Genomic DNA, 25,923 nt, shown 5'->3' with positions numbered 1-25,923 from the left:
AGATAAAACAGGTCAGAAAGAAAATGTCCTAAAATTTGGACAACTACAAAAAGATCTCTGAAGAAGAACCAACTTTAAACCCAAAGAGATTCTGAAATGTGTTGCTGAGAATTTTAAGCTTTCTAAAGATTTTGTATTACATGTGGAGAAACAGAAATTCATTGAATTACCTAGAACTGCCATCACTGTGCCATGCTCGCTCTTCCTCCTCAGATGTCCCACCACTGACAGCAACAACTTCACCTTCCTAAGAAATATTTCACACATATTTTGTTTAATTTTACAAAATAACATTCTAGGATTATTAGAAAATAGCAGTGATATCTAATAGTACCAATCACATTAGGGTATTTACAACAATTAAAACCCGATTTTAATTATTTGTAAAACATAGATCTTATATTTTAATACAAAATTATTAAATGTATCCAAATCATTAAATGTATCCAATGAAAAATGTATCCAATGAAATAATACCTATTAATATTGGATACAGAGCAATCTCTCAGATGATTAACATATTGAGAAGCTTAAATTAGGAGTTTACATTTTACTTATTGTCATCATTATTATTAAAAATAGCTTTATTAGGGCGCCTGGGTGGCTCAGTTGGTTGAGCGACTGCCTTCGGCTCAGGTCATGATCCTGGAGTCCCTGGATCGAGTCCCGCATCGGGCTCCCTGCTCGGCGGGGAGCCTGCTTCTCCCTCTGACCCTCCCCCCTCTCATGTGCTCTCTGTCTCTCTCATTCTCTCTCTCAAATAAATAAATAAAATCTTTAAAAAAAAAAAAAAAATAGCTTTATTACACACACAAAAAAAGTATTCCAACTTTGATATTATTTTAAACAAGTGGTAGAGGATTAAAAACTACCCAAAGACTGTTTCTCTTTAGTAAATATTCTCAGCTCAATATAGGATAGTCCAGTGAAGCCATTTTCTTTATAAAAATCGTATTGGGCGCCTGGGTGGCTTAGTTGTTAAGCATCTGCCTTTGGCTCAGGTCATGATCCCAGGGTCCTGGGATCGAGCCCCACATCAGGCTCCCTGCTCAGCGGGGAGCCTGCTTCTCCCTCTCCCACTCCCCCTGCTTGTGTTCCCGCTCTAGCTGTCTCTCTCTCTGTCAAAAAAATAAAATCTTTTTAAAAAATTTGTTTTTCGGTGTCACAATACCTTATTCAATTTCTCCCTTGCTCAAATAAAACTTTACACTCCAATAAAAATAACATCAAATTAATTAAGCTTTTACTATATTACAGAAGCTATTCTAAGCATGTGTATACATCATCCCATTTGATCTAGACAAAACACTACTGGGATAGGAAGCAGTTATTTAAACAAAAGAATTAAAGCTTAAAAAGGTTAAGAAATTTACCCTGTACAACACAATTAATGAGCAACTAAGCTACTCCAAAGTTTAGACTACTCTCCACAAGAATGGTTCAGTGTTATTACTTGCTGGGCACATTCAAAGAATTTTTCAAAATGATAATAGGATGTATTCCTTTATTAATTAAATAAAATAGCATATCTTGGGAGAAAAGTTTTCTCTTTTTGATGTTTTAATAATGAAGAATGTGTATTACACAGCTATTCCACAAAGTTTTGAAAACTAAGCAAATACAAAAAGATCAAAATCCAACAGTAAATTTTAGTTAGAAAATTTAATCTCTGCTCAATATAACTAAAAAAAAGAATGTAAACAAATGATCTGATTATTCCCATCCTTACTATACATATTACTTCTTTAAATGGAGAGAAAAGAAATGTACTTCTGTATTCTTAGTACAAAATTAAAAGGTACTATAGCGAAGTACAATCTATTTGAATTAAAAAAAATAGGATTCTTTCCATTAATTAATATAATGTGCTCAAGATGATATTCTGTTCTCAATGTACTCCTCTAGAAATTTAATTGCTCTAAAAGGATGTTAAAATATAAGCAAATTAGTTTTGAAGACAAATGAAGGATTTAGTTAACCTTTTATGTAACGAACGTACCTGGAAATACATAAGGTTCTAATAAGCTGAATCTTATTTAAAGTTACAGAAACATATTATTAAAAGAATCATACTAAATCTTTCAAAAATGAAACATTTTATAGAGGCAAATAACTAGCTCACATATATTTTATGTTTTATGCGTATATCTAAACTGTCATGTATCAGATTTATGTTATTAGTATATTTGGTCCTTTTTACCAGATTGGACATATCATTTTGACCTGTCCATCCTAGGACCTAAAGCCACCGGGAGAACAACTTTTCAGTTGCGGTTAGCATTCTCTCAAGTCTGAGTTTTATTGCCATGTCTACAGAAAATATACTCAGAGAATTTCCATATATGCCTAACATTGTTCATAAATGTTTAATAGTCAATAAGATCATAGTCTTTGACCTAACTGGGAGAGGGGGTGATCAGGAGGGGAAGGGAGATGTTAAGTATTTTATAAGTTTCAGCTGTGATTGCAAATTGATTTCCCTTGTTGAAAGAATATGTAATTTTAGGGACAATGATATTTATGGAAATAATTATATATAAGGAAAATTTAAAATAAATTGAGAAGTTATAAACTGGTACAGAGATCAAAAACTAACCGAAATTATCAGATGTCTATTAGTTATTATAGTTAGAGACTAGAGCTTCATGGTACTATTTTATTTTATTTTATTTTTTTAAGATTTTATTTATTTATTTGACAGAGAGAGACACAGCGAGAGAGGAAACACAAGCAGGGGGAGTGGGAGAGGGAGAAGCAGGCTTCCCGCGGAGCAGGGAGCCCAATGCGGGGCTTGATCCCAGGACCCTGGGATCATGACTCGAGCCGAAGGCAGCCGCTTAACGACTGAGCCACCCAGGCGCCTCTCATGGTACTATTTTAAAAGCTTGGCTTTAGAGTAACAGGACCTGGGTTTAATTTCTGCACGACCATTTAATAGTTAGGTACATAGGTAATCTAAACATCTTTGAACCTCAGATTCCTCACACACAGAATTGGAATAATTAATTCATATGCATTTGTTTTGTGAATTTGACATAATGAATATGTGTGCCATGCCTGGAACATACAAAACAGGTCTTCAGTAAATGGAAGCTATCACTATTATTTTAAGACCTAGAAATACCATCTTTGAGTTTCATCTATAAATACATCAATGAATACAAAGAACAACAGTCATACTTAAAAAAAGTTAAACTGGAAACAAATTTATAAATGTGCTGAGATCTTACATCTGAAGAACTAGTGCCATTTTCTATCTCTTCTGAAGGTCTAGGAGTCTCCTCCAAAGCAGATCTTGTACGGTAATTGTGTTGATTTGCCTGCTGCCGTTTGGATTCTCCAAGATCCAGGAAATGCTCATGAGCATGATTCTGAAAAAGTAAATTAAATTCATTTAATTTACTTTATTCATTTAATTTATTTAAAGCATTAGAGAGCATGCTTTTACTTTAGAAGTTGTATATTTTTTAATTACAAAAAATCCACTCATATTTAAGATAATCATATAAGTGGACCATGGTACCAATTCAAATATTTTAACATTACTTTAAGTTAAATCACAGGTAAGTATGTTGAAATTCACTTGCTGGCTTAATAAACTATAAAAAAAATTTTCTTTCTGATTAAGTGATACAGACTAAGGGATTCGTAATAACAGACTAACAAATTCTCCTATACCCACACTAAACCTGTAGAACAGATATGAGAGGACCATGAGCTGTGAGGCATATGTAATAGGCAGAGGCAAAACGGAAACCAAAATGGTGGTCACAAAACTACCCTGCCACTATGAGGCTAGGACACCAGATGGCTGGCTATCTTTCTTCTGCTATAGAATGAATATAGCAAATGAGAACACAACTAACAAACAATCATCAAAAAAACTGATAAAGTCCAACATGGTGACAGAGATGAACAAACTCAACAAACACAAGAATTCACACCTGAAAAAGAAACTTGTGTCTATATATAAAAAGAATAAAGATTACTCTCAAAAAAAGACTGACATCAGATTTATATATACAATATATCATAAATACACATCATACAATAAGAAAATCTTTAAAATGACAGAAAATAACTTTGGATCTATAACTATATCCTCACTTTTTTTTTTCCCTTCTCATTAAAGTTTGTTTTAATGGGTCTCAAAATTCTGTGACAGGTTTCTGGCCAAGTTGTTTCCATTATAAAGTACTGATTGATTGATTTACTTATTTATTTATTATTTTAAGGATTTATTTATTTATTTTAGAGGGAGAGCACCAGCGGGAGAGGGAGAGAAGATCTCAAGCAGACTGCGGGCTGAGCGCAGAGCCCAACTTGGGGCTCAATCTCATCACCCTGAGATAATGACCTGAGGCAAAAGTAAGAGTCAGACGTCTAACCGATTGAGCGACCCAGGCGCCCCTAAAAAGTACTGATTTAAAAACTAATTACCTTAAAATTGTTGCACACTCGCACAAACCAAATGATCCACGAAAGGTTCTTTTCTTCAAGGTTTTATGATGCATCATTATTACTAAACAGTTTCTTAATATTAAACTTAATGGTGAATTAAGACAAATAGTTCTGAGATCACTCTTCTATCACTGATTAAGACAAGGTGGCAGGTATTATGGAAAATATTTATTTAGCTTTCCGGGCAGACTTGGTGACCTTGCCAGCTCCAGCAGCCTTCTTGTCCACTGCTTTGTTTACACCCATAGTAACTGTCTGTCTTACGTCACAAAGAGCCAAATGACTCCGAGGAGGATAGTCAGAGAAGCTCTCAACATACATGGGCCTGCCAGGAATTATATCAACTATGGCAGCATCAACAGATTTCAAGAATTCAGGGCCATCTTTCACCTTCCTCCCAGAACAGCAATCAATCTTCTCCTTTGGCTCAGCAAACCTGCAAGCGATGTGAAACTGTACAATTCAGCACAGGTGTATAGCCAGCGCTGATTTGGCTTGGATGACTCAGGATAATAACCTGAGCTGCGAAGCCAGCTGCTTCCATTGGTGGGTTATTTTTGCTGTCAGCAGTCATACTGCCATGGCAAGCATCTTTTATAAACATGTTCTTGATATGAAAGCCACATTAGCCCCAGGAAGAGCTTCAATGAAAGCTTCATGGTGCACACATTTCAACAGACTTTACTACAACTGTAATGGTGACTGGAGCTAAGGTGACCACCATCACAGGTTTGAGAATACCCATCTCCACTTGGCCCACAGGGACAGCACCAATACCACCCAATTTTGTGGACATGATATAGGAGCAGGCACAAGCGTCTGTCAGTTGGATAAGTTGGTGGCAGGATGTCCAGAACAAGAAGCATGGTTCCATTGGCACCGTCATATTTACAGGTAGACTTTCCATCCCTTGGACCAATGCACATTAGCACTTGCTTCTAGCATGTACCATTCCAACCAGAAATAGGCACAAATGTTACTATATGGAGATTATAGCCAATTTTCTTAAAATAGGTGCTGATTCCTTAAAGATTTCTTCATCTCTCTCCTCTGGCTCTGGGGTGCTCAATGGAATTCATTTTGTTAACAGCAAATAAGAAGTGTAACATTAGTCAAGTTCACGTTCATTTGCAGGCGATTTTCTTTTTCTCTCCAGAAACTTTTAGCATGTTGTGTTGTTTTCAAATCTCATTATAATGTGCTTAGTTGAAGTTTTAAATTTTTAAATTCTATATTATTTTTTCCTTATTTATCCTGTTTGAGACATGATGTCTTTTCTTATTCATCCTCTTTGGCACACCAGCCAGAGGTTAATTTTAGGAAAATTCTGGTTCATTATTTTTTTCAACCCTTTCCTTCCTCTGTATTTTCTCTTCTTCAAAGACTCATTAAGTACTGCTTATACTACTACTTCTAATCCTGTGTGCTGTCTCTACATATATCCACATACATACTACACAAATACATATGTTTGCTTTCTATACTTCCTTATTCTTTCCTTTCTTTCATCCCCTGTTGGTACATTCTGGGAGAGTTCTTCAACTTGAATTTCCAGCTTACTCATTTTTCAGTGTCTTACATTCTCTTCTAGTTCTCTATTTCAATAATGATGTGTTTCATCCCAATATATCTAATAGGATCCTCTACAGAACTGCTTTTCCTTACATTTCTAATATCCCCTCCTAGCTCTAAGAATATGCTATTTCAAATATCTGTACTGTGTATCCCATTAGTTTCCCCGTGTAAGTCATGTAAATCCATCTACAGTGTGGTTTTGTTCCTCCCATCATGGTTTGGCTTCACAAGTGCACTGGGGTGCTGATATTGCACTAAGAAGGAGAGAGAAAAGAGCAAAACTCGGTCTTGCTTTGTACTCCTAAAAAAGATTCTGGATGTGCACTTCAAGACCTACATAATACTGCATCTGAATTCAACCATTCCCTGTTAATCCATCCACAGCCACTCTCCGCTTCCTTCTGTGGTTGTGGAACCAGTCTTATCACTAGAACCCTGTCCTCACTTCAGCCCTACTCTTGTCTAAACAGCTGCTAGTAATAGCCAAGTAAGATAAAAGACATTTTCACATACAAGGATAAAAGATTCACTCCACCTGGATTTTCTCTAAAAGGATCACTGAAGGACTTTCTAATTTTGTAGAAATTTTGGGAAATCGTAAAGGTATAAAAAGGAAATACTGTTCAACTATAATAAATTTTGAGTAATATGTGAAGAATGTAATGTACACCTGCTTCTTTCATTTAACATAAATATATTTACCTACAATTCAAATGCATCAATTAAAAATTGCTATTTGTTCCATTTTGTAAAGCTTTCTCCTCAATTTCATATTTCTTGAGGATAAATTCCATGTCAAAGAACATTAATGTTTTTAATGCTTTCATAAATAATACAGTGGAAGGGAAAGCTGGCTTTCAACCAACACTTGTTCTCTTTTTGCCGTACATAAAAATTTTCTTTGTCAGAATTTCATAGGACTAAAATTCTGGTCAATGGGATATTTGGCACAATGTTGCAGAGCAACTTCAAAGAACGTTCCTCAATAGAGCATATGCGTCCTCTGCACATTTTTGACTTGGTCCTCCATTCTTCAACCTTGAATGAGAAAGCTGGTATCTTGAGGCAGGAATTCAAATTCACACCCGAGAGAATTGGAAAAATGAAAGAGCTTCAGGTCTCAACATCATCATACTGGGTCTGGACCAACTGACTGAGGCTTTTACATCAGAGATAAATATTATATCCATTTATTTAAGCCACTGTAAATTTGGGACCAAACCTGCTGCTAAAAATTGTATTACTACATTATAACTGTTTTCTAAACAGTTTTTGTATTAATTTATAATTCCCACATGCAGAGCATCTTTTATTATTAGAAGAAAAACACTGCAGCTCTGGGATGAAAGATGGCCATCTCATAATTTGTACACCCGTTTGTTTTCAAACCTTTATCTTCATAAAATTTGAAAAACAAAAAATGAGGTCATAAAAATTACTATTCTACTTGTTTTTTTCACTTAAAAATATATCATGAACGTTTCTCTAAGGCAATGGAGTTCTAACTCATTTCATTAAAAAGCTGCATGAACAGACATTTTTCCGAAGAAGACATCCAAATGGCCAACAGACACATGAAAAAGTGCTCAACATCGCTCGGTATCAGGGAAATCCAAATCAAAACCTCAGTGAGATACCACCTCACACCAGTCAGAATGGCTAAAATTAACAAGTCAGGGAACGACAGATGTTGGCGAGGATGCGGAGAAAGGAGAACCCTCCTACACTGTTGGTGGGAATGCAAGCTGGTGCAGCCGCTCTGGAAAACAGAGGTTCCTCAAAAAGTTGAAAACAGAACTACCCTATGACCCAGCAATTGCACTACTGGGTATTTACCCCAAAGATACAAAAGTAGGGATCCAAAGGGGTACGTGCACCCCGATGTTTATAGCAGCAATGTCCACAACAGCCAAACTATGGAAAGAGCCAAGATGTCCATCAACAGATGAACGGATAAAGAAGATGTGGTATATATATACAATGGAATATTATGCAGCCATCAAAAGGAAGGAAATCTTGCCATTTGCAATGACGTGGATAGAACTGGAGGGTGTTATGCTGAGCGAAATAAGTCAATCAGAGAAACACATGTATCATATGACCTCGCTGACATGAGGAATTCTTAATCTCAGGAAACAAACTGAGGGTTGCTGGAGTGGTGGGGGGTGGGAGGGATGGGGTGGCTGGATGATAGACATTGGGGAGGGTATGTGCTATGGTGAGCACTGTGAATTGTGTAAGACTGTTGACTCACAGACCTGTACCTCTGAAACAAATACATTATATGTTTAAAAAACAGAAGAAGATAACAGGAAGGGAAAAATGAAGGGGGGGGAAATCAGAAGGGGAGACAAACCATGAGAGACTGTGGACTCTGAGAAACAAACTGAGGGCTCTAGAGGGGAGGGGAGTGGGGGGATGGGTTAGCCTGGTAATAGGTATTCGTACTGCATGGAGCACTGGGTGTTATACGCAAACAATGAATCATGGAACAATACATCAAAAACTAATGATGTAATGTATGGTGATTAACATAAAAAAAAAAGCTGCATAATATTCCTTGGGTAAATAGATACCATGACAGCCTACCTCTTTTCCACCAATGGACACTGAAGTCATTCTAGTTGTTGCTACCGGAGAAACTATAAATATTGAGTGTACAGACATACATATATGTACATACATTCACATCAGTACTTTTCTATAAAAAAAAACTTTGAAGGAAAGTACAACTATTGGATTAAAAGTAAGCATATCTTTTGATTTTAACAGATATTACCATATTCTATCCAAAAAGTGGTAGCAAAACAAACTCTCACCATCACTATATGAGTTTACATCCCCATATCCTTGGATTCTGAGCAAAGGAAAAAACCCAACCAACCAACCAGCAACAACAAAAAACCCCCCAGAAAATGAAAGATTACCTCAGATTATACTAATGGGAACCTTTGTGGGGTCCTACTGATCCCAGGGTATGATACCCTTGATAAAGGAAAATATAAAATAGCAAAGGACTACTTGAGTCCTTTAAAAAGAAGAGTCACAAAATAAAAATAGAGTTCTAGAAAAGGACACTAATATACAGGTTTAAGGAACTCAAATAGAAAGAGAAAGGAGAACAAAGCAGGGTCAAGAGACCAGTTATTTTTTATTTAGATAGGTGCTTAGACGGTGACTTGTAAATGAAAAGATGATCCGTAGTTTACCTCAATTCTGAAGCTTTCAAACTAAGGTGGTTTGGGAAAGAAAAAGAATGGAAGAATGGATAATTGTGATTCCTTGACACTCAAGGAGATAAATACACATCTTTCCCAGATTAGGGCATAAACCAACTGAAATCCATTGGATCCCAAAGTTTCTCCAGAGTAGGATGACAGAGAAACCAACAAGGCAAACTAATAGAAACAACTTACTTCTTTTAATGGAGAAAATAAGAACTATTATTTATAGTAGCATAGCTGACTTACCTATAGTAACAGTTGTAAAATAGAAAAAAAGAAAAAATAGGACCAAAAACCCAAAACCAAGAAACTGTTTTAGAGTATACAACCAATGGCAGAGCTAAAAAAATAAAAAATCTTGCTTAGGCTTATAATTTATTAAATTTAATGGGCATGTTAACAATTGGCATTTGGGGAAAAGGTATACTAGAAGGCAGTAAAATAAAAAAATTAAAGTGGTAACAGATAACCTAAAGAAATAATCAAGAATTAACTATATCAACTTTATTTCATTATTCTTTTTACAATGTTAACATTTTTAATTACAAGAGCCTTAAAGTAGTCACTATACTTATGAAGCATAGTATTAAACATAAAAGTAATTACTATTTACCTTTGCAACAGAGGGTATTTTATTTTCTTTTGGAACAGTAAGGTGTTTTCTTTTCTCTTCTGATCTATAAGTTTTTATTTCTTCCTCTCCCTTTGCAGTTCTCCATTCTTCCTGCCTACTGAAAGAGAATTAAAAGCCATGCATGTTAATCTAAACTTTTTACAACTGATTTCACTCTGAAAGGTATGTCCAGTGTCAGAGAGGGAATGCTACTCCTGATGTTTTCTTTTCAAATGGAGGCATGTGATAAAGATTCCTGAGTTTAAGTGAATAGATTGTTAACTCTGGACATGTGGCATTAAATGACTGGAATACTGGAAAGACAGACTATCTGAATTTGATACTACTGCTTCTGTTTATGGTCTCTGGCAAATCAAGTATTCAGTACTGGGAACATGGTTCTTCCTAAGGTAATGCTCTAAGGGTTAGAAATTGGATTTACTTTTTTAAATTATGTCAGTATAGGGCTGTGATAATCTCTTATGCCATACGGATAGCTAGAATCTTAAAAAAAAAAAGGCACAAGAGAACCTTGAGGTTGAATTAATGTAACTCCTAAAGCCCCGAAAGAACTATATTCTCTCCAGTGAAAAGCAGGTCTGGCTTCAGCTACTGAAAAAACTTCAACTCGTTGCAGGCACCGAGCTGAAAGTGAGCAACAGAAAAAGTTGAGAAACGTTGTGAACTTTAATTTCATGGAATCTGAACTTACAAGGGCAAGAGAATTTTATTTTTTACTTTAATTCCTTACAACTTTAAAGTTTTTGACCTGCAGGGGTATTTAATCTTTGAACTTTAATTTTTCCCTGGAGATTTCAGTTGGAAGGGAGTTAATATTCAAACTTGAAAGAATACTACAATGTTGATATTTTATTACTAGAGTATATTAATGTCATTTCACTTAATGGCAGAATCTCTAACACAGCTGGTAATAATTCTCAATGGAATATAAAATGAGTAAGTTTAAATCTTGTGAAAAGAATGGCCTTGATTTAATTTGTTTCACCATAATTTTTTATTCTTTAATTAAACTTTTATAACTGTAGATTCACATATAGTTTTGAGAAATAATACAGAAATTCTTTGTCTCCTTTACCCAGTTTCCCCTAATAGTAGCATCTTGCAAAACTATAGTACAATATCACAACCTTGATGTTGACATTGATACAATGCACCAGTACTATTCAGAACCCAGTTTTACTTCTACTCATGTGTGTATGTGTATTTAGTTCTATTCAAGTTTATCAATGTGCAGGTTTGTGTATCCATTACCCCAGATAAGATACAGAATATTTCCATCACCACAAAGATCCCTTATGGTGTACTTTTCATAATCATACCCATACCTTTCTCTCTTCCCCCTCAACCCTTCCTCTCCACAAGGTCTAGCAATCACTAATCTGTTCTCTACCTCTTATAGGTATTTTAAGAATAGTCCATAAGGTATGTAAACCTTTGAGATTGGTTTCTCACTCAGCATAATTTCCTCAAGATTTATTCAATCTGTTCTATCAATAGGTTGGTTGTTCCTTATTATTGCAGAGTAATATTCCACGGTATGGATACAATACAGCTAATCTGTTTAACTATGTACTCATTAAGGACATTTGGGTTGTTTCTATTATTGGCTATTACAAATAAAGCTGCTATACACTTATGTACAGGTTTTTGTGTGAACATAAGTTATCATTTCTTTGGGATAAATGTCCAAGAGTGCAATCACCGAATAATATAGTAGTTATACATTTAGGTTTTTAAAAAAGTGCCAAACTGTTTTCCAGAGTGGCCACAATATTTTACATTTCCCCCAGTAATGCATGAGTGATGCAGCTTCTCCACTACCCTCCTTAGCACTGGGGGAGGTTACTATATTTTGGCCATTCTGATAGGTTTATAGAGATTATTTCCATGTGGTTTTAATTTGTATTTCAATAATGGCTAAGGATGTCGAGTATCTTTTCAAGTACTTATTTCCCACTGCATATCCTCTTTAATGACATGTCTGTGTCTTTTGCCCATTTTCTGACTGGATTTTTAAATTTACTGTTGAGTTGTTTTTTTTTCTTTTTTAAAAAAGATTTTATTTATCTGACAGAGAGAGAGAGAAAGAGCACAAGCAGGGGGAGCAGCAGGAAGAGGGAGAAGGAGAAGCAGGCTCCCCGTTGAGCAGGGAACCCGATTCTGTGCTTGATCCCAGGACCCTGGGATCATGACCTGAGCTGCAGGCAGATGCTTAACCGAGCCACCCAGGCACCCCTACTGTTCAGTTTTGAGAGTTCTTTATATATTACAGATAATAGTCTTTTGTTGGAATCCAATCAATGTGACTGGATTTAATTTTAATTAATGTAACAGGTCTGACCCACTTAAGAGCTTTCTAAGGGCAAACTGTAAACTACCTATGAGGGGGGCATAGCCCAGGAACATTCTCAAAGTTAGAGTACTAAGTATTGGGGGCAAAGCTCCAGGAAGGTCAAATATCCTTTGAAGTCATGGTCATAGCCCTGCATGACCATTGGCTCAATGGTTAAGCTCAATGAAAAAGGGATAAAAAGGTAAAAACATATGGAGAGAAACAAATCTTCCCCGCTCCTCCTATTTCCTTCCATGTATAGGGACCTTCATTACCAACTAGCAACTCACTCCTGGCCTCTTAACCTCCTTGCTCATTCTTCTCCAGGGGAAGACGTGAACTAATTAATTGGTGTGCTCTGGAAGGAAAAACCAGCTTAGTATGGCCCAGTCCTATGCCCTTATTTGCAATGTATACATTTTGTCCTGCATTTTAAAGACCCAAACCCCATTGCCTCACATGGGAAGAAATACTGTGATCCAGTGCTACCTGTGTTTGGGGTTCAGGACTAGGAACACACTTTCATGCAGATGAAAGCCACATCCTTCAGTTACATCAATAACAAAAAGTACCATTCTGATTTCATCTCTCATTCTCTTGTATGTTCACTTCCTTTAGAACTATTAAGATGGGTGTTACTTATTGCACCCCCTTCAAACCTTAACATTAAAATTAAAAAATGGACAGGGGCACCTGGGTGGCTTTGGCTCAGGTCATGATCCCAGGGTCCTGGGATTGAGTCCCGCATCGGGCTCCCTGCTCTGCCAGGAGCCTGCTTTTCCCTCTCCCACTCTCCCTGCTTGTGTTCCCTCTCTCTCTCTCTCTCTGTGTCAAATAAATAAAATCGTAAAAAAATAAAAAATAAAAAATGGACAAAAATCCAACTAAAAATATATTGTAAGAGTTAATTTTTTATTAAGGACATGTGGGTATACTTGTTATCACATAAAGTTGTTGTTCAAATTTATACCTTATTTGTATAATTAATCTTAAATCCTAACACAAATTTGAAGTACTGTCCAATCAAAAAGCATAAACTATATAAACACTGACGTTAAAAGTGTTTTTTAAATTATACAATTACTATATCTTTTGAGTTTAAGAACTAGAAAAATCCTAAAATCAAATTTACATTTTGATCTTCATGTTTCTTATTATATACTATGTACAGTTGACCCTTGAATGGGTTACAACTATCTGGGTCCACTTACATGTGGATTTTTTATACTACAGTACTGTAAATGCATTTTCTCTTCCTTCTGATTTTTTTTTCTTTTCTCAAGCTTACTTTACTGTAAGAATACAGTATATAATACATATAGCATATAACATACAAATATGTGTTAGCTGACTGTTTGTTATCAAGGCTTCCAGTCAAGAGGAGACTATTAGTAGTTAAGTTTTTGGGTAGTCAAAAATTATATGCAAATTTTCAATTGTGCAGGGGGTCAGCATCCCAATTCCCATGTTGTTCAAGGGTCAGTATTAGTTGGATTCATATGGACCACATTCATGAATATTTGCATTACTAAATCAAAAGGAATCATAAGGAACTGGATATAAAGTTCCTTTACAACACAGACCTTGAGAATAGAATTATATCAATATTTAATTTATAAATGTATACATTCAAATATAAAAAATAATCATTAAAGAATCATTTTAATATATAAAAAATGTTTATGTAATGTATTACCAACAAATAATGCCATGTATTTTCACTATGAAGTATCTGAATATGGTATGGTTAGTAAAATCTATAAAAAATTATAACAAACTTCATGAAAGGTGTTTTAAGATGCAGTTAAACAAGACAAACTAAGATTTAAACATGCTACTCACCTTAACACATCCCCCCCACATCTTTTACATGAATTATTCCAGAAAAGGACATGACTGAAACTTAGTTTTCTTCCAGAGTCATGACTAATTTAATATACTCTTAAGATAAATTTAAAATAAATTACAAACTTGAAAAGGCACTTTGAAGGCTGTAATTTAAAAATGAACATAAACAACGATGGTACATAAAACTTCACAACTCCCCTTACCTGGCTACACCGGCTGATAGCTCAGGTACCACCACCCTTCGACTCCAAGCTACCAGATCCCGCTCTGTGGCTATTTCACTTCTTGGTGCATTGCTGTGCATTTGCCGTACACCTTCAATTTGCCCACTACGCCTTAGTCCTACATTTGGTGGTGAATGAACCTCTGAGGTAGAACTTACAGAGCCTAAGTGAAAAATATGGTAAGTTCTATTTAGAAACATTAGCTTAACAGAAAACAAAATCTGTACTATCTTCCACATGAAACTTTATATTACGGCAAACAATTAAATTACCAAATCAGGAACCAAACCACAGGCAAAAGTTTAATGAAAACAAAACATGGCTATTCAGTTAATTAGACAGTGAATCATAACTGTTGACGGAATTAACATGTAAAATCATTAATTTTTAAAAAATGCTTTGTATTTTGGGAAAACTACATAAGAAGCAAAAACAGACAAACCCAAGAGTATTTATGGTTCATAAATTTGCTTTAACTTTTCTCTGAAAATAATATGTGACAATAAGGGCAGTGAGATATTTGAGAATGTGGAGTGTATTCTATACATTAATGAATAAATTTATTTTTAAAGTTTTTTTAGGTTCTACATGTTTACTCTATGAAATCTGGAAGAATATACATATTTAAAGCCCCATTATCTACAGTTGGAAACCTTACGAACATTTTCTTAGGCATTACATATTTTTAAAAACATGATCATTCAGGCAGCCTAAAGTTTCATTTTATGGATGTGTCATAATTTGTTTAATCACTTCTTTACTGTTCAGAGTTTAACTGTTACAATTTTTTAAATATTTCACTTAAAGCAATCCCTCCTTACCTCTACTTAAACGGCTGGTATTACTGATACCGGCTTCACTAGAACGTCTCAGGTCTTGCTCCTGTTGCAGTCTTTGAATCATGCTGTCCAATGGGCTGATCTCCTGGTTTGCTTGCTGACTTAAAACTTGGTTCAGTCCTATATAATACCACACAAAATGCTAAGGACACTTCAGTCAACTAGTCAAACCATTTTACTTATTAAGCTCACTGAGTCTCGAATTAAACATAAATTTTGCTTGAGTACAAGACCTAAAAAGACCTAAAATGATTAACTTGAAATACACATACATACACAACCAGGAATATGCTAACTCAATCCTAATTTATTACAAACAATGACAAGGATGATAAGGTTTACCAAGTGTTTATGATTCAGGCACTCATATTATCCCCACAACAATGCAATTACACACATATTATTAACTCCACTTATAGATGAGAAGACCAAAATAACTACTCAATGTCACATATCTAGTAAATGGCAAAAGTGGGATTTCATCTTAGACCAGTTTCTTTTAAAAAAGGCAAATCTGATTACCCACTTTCTCAAAAACCAAAACAAACCAAAACAAAAAAACCTTTATTGCTTCATTTATTCAGCAAATTCTTGAGTGTCTATTATGTGTTAGGAGCTATACACCAAGGAAGTAAGGATGCAGTGGTGAATAGGACATCAAGGTCCTTGACTTCAGGCAGCTAACATTCTAATGGGAAAACTGAACAATAAACCCTTATATAAATGCAGACTATGAAAAATGTTAAAGATGATGACAGAAAGAGAAAATGGGGAGGAGAGATGGGAACTGCTTATGGTGAGTCAGAAAAGTCAAAGAAGCCCTCCTTGAGAAGGCAGCATTTGAACTAAGACTGGAAGAAAAAGAAGAATTAGTCATCCATGTGAGGAGCAAGAAAAAGAACACCCCAGATAAAATGCAAGAGTTGGGACAAAGCCTCTGAGGTAGGGAGTAACTTGGTGTATTTAACCCACCCTAATTTTCCAGCATCAACACTCACCTCTACCAGTCACATAAGACCACTTGACTCTTCTGCCCTCCTAACAGGATAAATACCTTTATGCTTTGGAGCTTTTATCCATAATACTCTCAATTCAAGTATAAACGTGCAAACACTAACTTATCCTTCAAGCACCAACTAAAATGGTATCTCTCTGATATTTCCTCTGTGAAATCTTTCCAGACTACCCCTGAAAGAATTAGTTGCTATCCTCTTTCATTTCCTCAAACAATATATACATCCTAGTACTCAGCCCAATATAAAAAGGAAGCCCGCTAGTTAGTTCTACAAAAGCATGGATTGCCTTACTTAATATTATAATTCTAAATCTAGCACAATGGTAGGCATATAAAAATGTTTAATCCTGTTCAACGAATTAAAAAATGTGTGTTAGGATATATATGAAAGCACTGCCATGAGAGAAGGGAGCAATTAATAGCAGGTGAGTGGGTATATAAGAAATGCTGTGATGAGATCAGACTTTTAGAGTGGGCTGGGAAGAGAAGATACAAAGGACATTCTGAAATGAAGAATTAGTAGTAAAGAAGATACAAGGAAAGGGAAAGTTACAAGTCTTAAGCACATGTTATTTCATTTTATAAGAAAAAACTAAAATTCAATGGGATAACATAAGTTGTCCAAGGTCACAAAGCTAGAGAGTGGTAAAAGTAGAGGTAAAAGTTAAAATGCCTGTGGATGCTTCTTTCCTGTTATGCTGCTGGGAAAACATGTCATGTTTGAAGATCAAGGAGTAATCTGATATAGCTAAAGTTGTAACTGAAGAAGCATATTTAAAGTGTATTACTCAAATATAAATGTAACTGTAAATATAACACAACTGCATTCAAGCCAACTTATCATTACAGTATCCATTATCTATTTTTACCTAATTCTAAGGGATTTCCCAAAACAAATTTTATCACAGATCTAGATTTACAAATAGAAAAATAGTTACAAATGATGCTAAAGATTTTTTTTAAAACGTATTTTCTTCTCTCCTATATTGTACTTGGTTAAGTCAAAAATAATGCAAGAAATGATGTTTTACTTTTAGGTTTCTTTTTTTTTTTTTTAAGATTTTATTTATTTATTTGAGAGAGCGAGAATGAGAGAGAGAGCGCATATGAGAGGGAGGAGGGCCAGAGGGAGAAGCAGACTCCCTGCTGAGCAGGAAGCCCGATGCGGGCGGGACTCGATCCCGGGACTCCAGGATCATGACCTGAGCCAAAGGCAGTCGCTTAACCAACTGAGCCACCCAGGCGCCCTACTTTTAGGTTTCTGTGACCTAGAACACTTAAATATTCTATGACTCACTTTGAAGCCATAATTATTGTTATAGGTTCTCTTGTGGTCCTGTACTAATAACTAGTGTCTAATTCATTTTCAAGATCAGGTACACTTTTTTTACTATAAGGGAAGCTCAGTAAGGAAGAAAGGACAATGGACTAAGAGTCAGAGCTGCATTTGAATCCCTGTGGTTCCATACACTTTAATTCAAACAAGACATATGTTGTTAAGCTTTCATTTTCTCAACTTTTAGAATAAGGATACCATAAGGATTAAATGAGATATTTATGAAAGCCCTATACAGTTAAATGGAGGAAAAAATTAATAGCCACGATAATTAAGTAGCACTGATATTTTAATAAATGAGTCCTTTCCTTATTTCCCTGTGCCTGAAACCTATTTTGAGACCTGGGCAAGATCTGATTCTATCCAGTTCCCCTCTAAGAGACTGAAGACATTTATCTTTATCTCAGTCCTATGATCAAGTCTTCTCTAATAATTTAATAATTGAGACTTCTCTAATCTGAATACCTGCCTAAATTTCTTGAATACTACCTGTTCTTAGATTCTCTGAGTTCATGCTATGTCCATGTATGAGACATTATAGTTTCACATACTACAGACATTCAGGTCTGCTGGATTGTACTACTCTCTGCAAGTATCAGCAGAGACTATTCTTCTAATGCTTCCCCTCACCCTCCATCCTGAGTGGGCATGGCCATCTTCAAGAGCAGCCTTTCCTATCCAATATATTCATCTTCATTGCAATTTCATGCCCAATCCTTAAAGGAAAATAAGAGATGGGTCTTCTATAATGCAGTGAGACTGGTTTTTCTGCACAGCTTACAGAATCTAAATTCATTATTTAAAAGTTACTCATTATGTATTACATCTCTTATGTGTCCTTTACATATATCTACTTAGAAATTTTGTCCATTATGCTAGAGTTCAGAACTTAAAATATTTTCATAAATTCTTCTCTTTTTAAAAAGATTTATTTACTTATTTGAGAGAAAGAATGAGAACACAAGCAGGGTCAGGGAGAGGGAGAAAGAATTCTGAAGCACTTAGGGCGGAGCCAGGCTTGGGGCCTGATCCTGTGACCATGAGATCATGACCTGACCTGAAACCAAGAGTTGGATGCTTAACTGACTGAGCCACCCAGGCGCCCCTTCGTAAATTTTTCTAGTTTAAAATATAACAAAGATTCATAAATTACAAAACTGATTTAACCTTTCAAAACGGTTTCCATTACTTTCAGTTAATAAATTAGTGCTACATCTCTTGTCAAAAGGGAAGGTCTGCAGACCTTGTCTCCATTTCAACTCCCTTTTAATTCTTGAACTAATTTGACTTTCTTCCTCCATTATTTCACTAAAACAGCTCTCAACACTTTCATTTCTACCTTACTTAAAATTTTTAAAAGTTGATCATTTCTTAAAACAATCTTCAACATGAATAAGACTATCTAGTCTTATTCTCTCTTTCACATACCACTTTTCCCTTTAATAACATTTATCACAAGTTTTAACTATTTGTTTATAACTGTGTTTATTAATCTTACTCCATGAGAACAAGGATTGTGTCTGATTAATTCCCTACTGAATACCAGTTTAGCAGGTGTCTAGAGAAGATGAATAAATAAATGACCAAGATTATTGCTTTAACTCTCCAATGTTTCTTAATTCTTACAGTACATAATTCAGCATTGTTTAAAGGACTTTAAAGAAATTCTTAAAAATAATTTTACTTCTCATTTGTTCAAAACAGTAACAAAGCTTTCCCAATTAGCAATTTTATAAGACATCATTAGAAATGGAAAATTTGGTTGTCTATGAAAATGTGCATTTACCTGAGGAAGTTACTCCCATCTGAGGGATGAGTTGCTCCTCCCTGCAATTTTCACGACCAGGAACTAATCTCTGATATCTTGATGGATGAGGATTACCATCAACATCAACCAAAAAAGGGGGAGGCATGAGATGAGGTGCTTGCTGAGTCTGTTCATCTAATACAAAGTTGTTGGCATCACGAATAAGGGGCCGATAATCACTATGAAAGAACATCTGATCTGCTATCTGTAAAAAGAAAGGCCCATAAAAGATTGGAAAAATAAAAATTTATCATTATAAATTTCTAATGGAAGGCAATGTCTTTTTTTTTTTTTTTTTAAGATTTTATTTAGAGCAGGAACACAAGCAGGACGAGTGGGAGAGGGAGAAGCAGCCTTCTGGCTGAGGAGGGAGCACGATGCAGGACTCAATTCCAGGACCCCGGGACCACAACCTGAGCTGAAGGCAGATGCTTAATAACTGAGCCACCCAGGCGCCCCGGAAGGCAATGTCTTAATGTAAATCATGGTATTAAGCAACAACATAAAAAAATATTCTTTTCTTGAGTTAATGGTAAATAAGTCTTTATTACACTTCTACATTAAATTTTATTATCAGAAAAGCAGCTGCTTTGAATTTTCTCTGCAACAAGGAAAAGACTATACATAAAATGCTAACATGATAATTAAAGTTGTGTAATTTCAAATTAAATGGCAAAATCAAATCTAGGTATAAATCATTCAGTGGTACTACTACTACTTTCATAGAGCTACCATGCATTATCTTATTTTTTAAACTATTAAACATAGTAATTACCTGTTTTGGCATTTTGCAAAGGGAAATCACTCAATTAATTTATTCTTTGAATTAAACTCCAATGAAATCACTTACACAATTTAAGAAAAACCCTTAAGTATACAATAAATGTTGACTTATATATTAACATAAAAATCAACATGGCATGATTTTCCAAGAGTTGATAAGCATTTTCCCGAGATTTTTTGAAATAACACAAAATTATTTATACAAACTCATGCCTGACACATCTGTAACTTCAAAAAAAAAATTTTTTTTTAAGATTTTTTTATTTATTTGACAGAGAGAGACACAGCGAGAGAGGGAACACAAGCAGCGGGAGTGGGAGGGAGAAGCAGGCTCCCCGTGGAGCAGGGAGCCCGATGCAGGGCTTGATCCCAGGACTCTGGGATCATGACCTGAGCTGAAGGCAGATGCTTAACAACTGAGCCACCCAGGCGCCCCTGTAACTTCAAAATTTTATTGGTTTATTTGGAATTTCTTAAACTATGAACTATTCAATTTTTAGGTCTTTTAATCACTAAGATAAGCTCTTTAATATTTAAAAATATTAGCTATTATCAGTAGACATATATTTTTGAGAACCTCATTGAAAGCCACAGATTTATACCCCAGCCTGCTCTTGCAGGCTACGTAGTTATTCCTTCTTGAAATGTAAAGATGATTAAATAAGATCTAATTATTATCTAATGTCTGTTACAGAGAATAGGACTTTAAGAACTGCTGTGTTCACCCTCCTCTCTAAAACTTAAGTCTCTAGAATACTTAATATATGAGTGATTCTTCAAGCTTGAGACTGAAAGCATAAAAATGATGCTCACCCACTCCCGAAGAAATACAATCCCTAACCATCCATGAATTTAAAACAAATAACCAGGAAAAAAAAAAAAAAAAAGATACAGAATCTTCATACGCTACCTTGTCATATTTACTACTGGAGCCAAAGCCAAAAATTAGAAGATGTCCATGAGAGTCTGTGCATGCAAAATGCTGACCATCAGGAGAGCATTTGCAGTCAAATACCGCGCCATGTCCTTGCCCTTCGATCTGAAATATATTTAACCAACAATCAGAAAGTTGCCATTAAAATATAAAGAACTGGTCACTGCCGTTACTAAAATTTTATGATAAAAGAGATGTAGAAGTATACATCCCAGTGAAGTGAAGGTTAAGTATAACAGAGTAGAGTAACAAAATTTGTGAATATTCATGAAAAGTGCCAGATTAATAGCCTTGAAAAACAAAGTGTTCTCTTTATGCACACACAGACCAGACACAATTCAGGAAATAAAACATCAATTTCCCCCACCCATAGAATTCTGCTTCATGTCTTTAAGCCACATTTACAATGTAATTGCACCTTACATTCCATCTTATCTGCATTTAATCAAGCCCTTTCAGCAAAGGCTGACAATGTGTCGTAACTGCAGCGATTTTTTTTGTTAACTCTTGGAAGTAGTAGCCAGAGATCATTGCTCACAAGACACTAATTTTTTTTCTTTTTGGTAATAAATTCCCTTGATGGTCTGACTCATCTTTTAAATGGTGAATTTCAAAGGTTAAAGAAAAGGTTTTTTTTACCTGATAATTGTTTTCTGTTTTCCAGTTCCATTAATCCAGAACGAATGGGTTTCTCCCTGCAACCTGTCAATCAAACAGAGGTGGCCAATCACCACTCTGAATTTTTTTTGCTCTCAGTGCTTCTTCAGACTATGTTCCAGTTGAAACTTCTGTAGCAGTGTTCTGAAAGAGGTAAAAGTTCTAGCCTATCTAAAGCACATCTAGGGACTGAATTTCAGAAAACAACTAAAATAGGGAGTTGACTCCCTAACAAATAACAACTAAGGATGATTTTCAACAAATGCGATTGGATTTCTGGATTAGCAGAATCGGAACACACACACATTATCAGGTAAGAAATACCTCCTCTCTGTTCCGGTATCCACTGATCTAGAACAACTGAATTTTACTAGCAATATCCCAATATTCCAGGAAATGCTTAGAAAAGAGAGAAGTGGTAATTTTCTTTCTTTAGTGTTAAAAATATGGCATAGGGATGGATGTGCAGTTCACCAAATATGGAAGTGAAATTAAAATTTAGAAGAAGAATAGTTGATTTCTCAAGGAAAGTTTGCATTTTGGTCAAAAGAGAATGTATCACTCTAAAAGAAAGGGTTCTGCCTAAGAAGTTAATATATTATCACAAATGGGGTTGACTCAAAAAGAAAACTAGTTTCTCTTTAGAGCTTGTTGAAAAGAGGGAAAGAGTACACTGGTGTAATGTATTTTGGATAGTGATAATAATGGAAAAGAAATAAGAGTAACTTTCCTTAAAATTCATCATATGGAAGAAAATCGGTAAACTTATCTAACGACTAATACACTTAAAGATTTACCATACAAGCAAGAAAATGAATCATAAGTGAAACAGGATCATTTCTTGGTTGTGAAGAAAGTTGGAGGAAAAGACAGGAGACAAAGGGAACTGATTCCAAGTCTAGCTTAAAACTATTCAAAAACGAGAAAGAACTATTTCTCCAAATTAGCATATAAGCATTAGTAAATATATGTATCTTAGAATTTGCCAAAAATGAGATACTACAAATGCAGAAATGTCAGGATCCAGGTCTCTTTTTCAATGTTTTCTAGGCAAAATAAAAAGTTATATGAACTATTATAAATAACCACTTGAAAAACTTTAATCTCTAGAAAGAATTTTACATCAAAAATTCAAGACTTAAGAATTCAAACTGCCTTAGCTATGTGCTGTTTTTATTTATTTCAGTTCAAAATTTCATAAAAGATGAAAAACAAAAAAGCAACAACTTATAAATCTACTTTAATAAATGCTTCCAGAAATGTAATACTATTGCTATAAGCCTATGGTTACAATTCTAAGTACACAGAACAGAGGAAGAGATCTGAAAGAGGTCTGACACAGCAATGACAAAGGATATTTGATAGATGTTCACGAGCATGGTAGCCTTCATATGATGTTTAGGCAACCTTGCTCTACATATTTTCTTTTTTTTTTTTTTTGTGGGGCAGGCTATATGAGGATCAATCAACCCTATTTCTATGCTATCTACCAATGTTGCCAAATTTACAGTTAGTAGATCTCTAAAAGAATACTTCGGAGATGTGGAACTTATAAAACTAAAAAAGCAAAGAAAAAAAATCAATCCTATTGAAGATCACTGTTTCCTATGTAACACATGACATTTGAATATGGCAGGACAGTATCAATTTTCTTGGTATAAGGCATCTGTGTAACTTCAAAGTGACTTTTATATAGACAAAATGAAAGTTCATTTCCACAACATCAGAATAAAGTAAAAGCACATTATTTGCCATTATTCACTAAAGGAGGCACTGAAAGAATCTACTCATGAATCAATCAGAAAAGCTGTCCATAATCTTATTAATTAAAATGTCAAATTTATCTTTAGTAATGGCTCCTCTGATAATAAACACATAACTACAAAATGCAGACTAGGCTTTCCAGCTGATACAAAGGAGGAAAATACTTTACTTTCCCTATATAACTAAATACACTGTAACTGTTTTAATGATTATGCTGTGATTAAGGTAAGCCAAACAAAAAAGAAAAAATGATTTCACCTTCTTAAATCAGGCTTAAAGTATATAGAAGAATTCCAAAAGAAAAAAAATTTAATAATGAAGGCACTATAATTCATGTATAACTAGAAAACAATGAAGCTTATATTCAAAACCCAAAAGGATGAAGGGGGGCCTGGCTGGCTCAGTTAAGTGTCCCACTCTTGGTTTCTGCTCAGGTCATCATCTCAGGGTCCTGAGATCGAGCCATGAGTCCAGCTCCGCCCTCAGCATGGAGTTCGCTTGACTCTACTCCTCCTCTGGTTTTCTCTCTCTCTCTCTCTCTCTCATAAATAAATGAAATCTTAAAAAAAAAAAAAGATGAAATATCTTCTCTATCCACATTAAAGTTATATGGGCCTATCATAAAATTAAATGTACTGCTTAACCCAAGAATAAGTCAACATAAAATTTAATATTGTATATAACTTATGCCAGTATTTAATGTATGCTGTAGAAAATTAAAAAACAGAAAGAAAGGAATAATAATGACAAATTTTCCAAGTGAATTTTAGATGAACTACCTCTCATAAAATCAAGCACGCTTAAGAAACATTTGGGACATATGTAAATACAGACCACACAATAAAACTCATACACATTAAATCACAATTAAGAAAAGCTGAGAAAATCCAGGCTGTGGTATTTACCAATAAGTGCAAAAATTTCAAAGAGAATAGGAGTTAAAATAAAAAATTTATTCAGCAATTATGATACAGAAGTTATTTTATTTTGTTTTTAAAGCAAGAGATGAAAGGATTAAACAAGTTAAAATAGTAATTCCTCTGTAGGGAAATTCTCATACTGACTAAATTCTAGAAATATTTCCAAGAAATGAGTAGCACAATCTTATTAATTTAGAGATTTATAGTGAATTTGAAAAAATACAAAAAGAGCTTTGATGATGATGATGTCATACTTAATGAAGTATGCTAGTACCTTTTTCAAGGCAGAATACCATCCGCAACTTCTAATGTAATTTTTGTGAAGCAGAAAATGAATAATTAAAGATGAGTAACTAAATGAGGCCTACAACCCAAGAGACTTCTCTGGTAATGGGCAAATCACCTAATCTCTCTGTGAAATGACAGAGATAATTTAAATGGTCATCAGAGTCCTACCTCGTTCTAAAATTCTAACATCTGATATTCAGGAAGACTTTTTGGAAGAATTAGACAAATCTGGAAATGAGGTACGCTAAAAGTACTAGAATGCAGACTAAAATTACAGGGTCTAAATTACATCAGTCATGAGGATCATACATACAGATGAATATGACAAGTATGTCATCTTAGAGAGACTCAACACAAATCAGGAACATGGGCTATCTTAAGCAGAATCATCCTGTTAAGGAATTATTCCATGTCTATGACCAGGGTCAAATTTTTTTTTTTTTTTTTTTAAGATTTTATTTATTTGAGAGAGAGCACAACCGGGGGGGAGGGAAGGGGCTGGAGGGACAGAGGGAGAGGGAGAAGCAGACTCCCTGCTGAGCATGGAACCTGATGCAGGGCCTGATCCCAGGACCCTGGGATCATGACCTGAGTCGAAGGCAGATGTTTAACTGACTGAGCCACCCAGGCACCCCAACAGTGGTATATTTTTAAAAATTAATGAGACTGGGGCGCCTGGGTGGCTCAGTTGGTTAAGTGTCCAACTCTTGATCTTGGCTCAGGTCCTGGTCTCAGGGTTGTGAGATTAAGTCCCACCTCGGGCTCTGCGCTCAGCAGGGAGTCTGCCTGAGATTCTCTCTCTCTCTCTCTCTGCCCCTCCCCTGACTAGCACAGGCACATGCACGCTCTAACTAAATAAAATCTTAAAAAAATAAAAATATACCACTGTTTAGAAGGGAGCATCTTACCTAGAAATTTAAAATAAAATTAAAACTTTTATTTTTTTAAGATTTTATTTATTTATTTGAGGGAGAAACAGACTCCCTGCTGAGCAGAGAGCCCAATGTGGGACTTAATCCCAGGACCCTGAGATCATGACCTGAGCTGAAGGTAGACACTTAAGCGACTTAGCCACCCAGGTGCCCCAAATTACTGATCTTTTAAGTACCCTAATGATTCTGTGATATAGACTCATATCCCAAGAATAAAGCAGCTGGGAAATGGAATTTATGCTAAGAATCACCCTTACAAAATCCTTATGTATAAAGAACTTTTTTTTTTTTTAAGATTTTATTTATTTATTTGACAGAGAGAGACACAGCGAGAGAGGGAACACAAGCAG

General features: G+C 35.2%; 1 protein-coding gene across 1 annotated transcript in view; it reads right to left on the bottom strand.

Moving 5' to 3' along the window:
• Window positions 1-25,923, bottom strand: part of LOC110583575 (pleckstrin homology domain interacting protein) — a 132,964-nt gene that overhangs the window by 41,013 nt on the left and 66,028 nt on the right. Inside the window, exons 15-21 of the mRNA XM_044917665.1 lie at window positions 20,989-21,117; window positions 19,275-19,500; window positions 15,120-15,257; window positions 14,278-14,461; window positions 9,874-9,991; window positions 3,231-3,371; window positions 171-247 (exon numbers count right to left, since the gene is read on the bottom strand). Of these exons, the coding sequence (XP_044773600.1) occupies window positions 171-247; window positions 3,231-3,371; window positions 9,874-9,991; window positions 14,278-14,461; window positions 15,120-15,257; window positions 19,275-19,500; window positions 20,989-21,117 (1,013 nt within the window). The remainder of the gene's footprint in view (window positions 1-170; window positions 248-3,230; window positions 3,372-9,873; window positions 9,992-14,277; window positions 14,462-15,119; window positions 15,258-19,274; window positions 19,501-20,988; window positions 21,118-25,923) is intronic.

This window comes from Neomonachus schauinslandi, chromosome 8 (assembly GCF_002201575.2).
Source record: "Neomonachus schauinslandi chromosome 8, ASM220157v2, whole genome shotgun sequence".
Taxonomy (NCBI): domain Eukaryota; kingdom Metazoa; phylum Chordata; class Mammalia; order Carnivora; family Phocidae; genus Neomonachus; species Neomonachus schauinslandi.
This window is presented reverse-complemented; position numbering and strand designations above follow the sequence as displayed.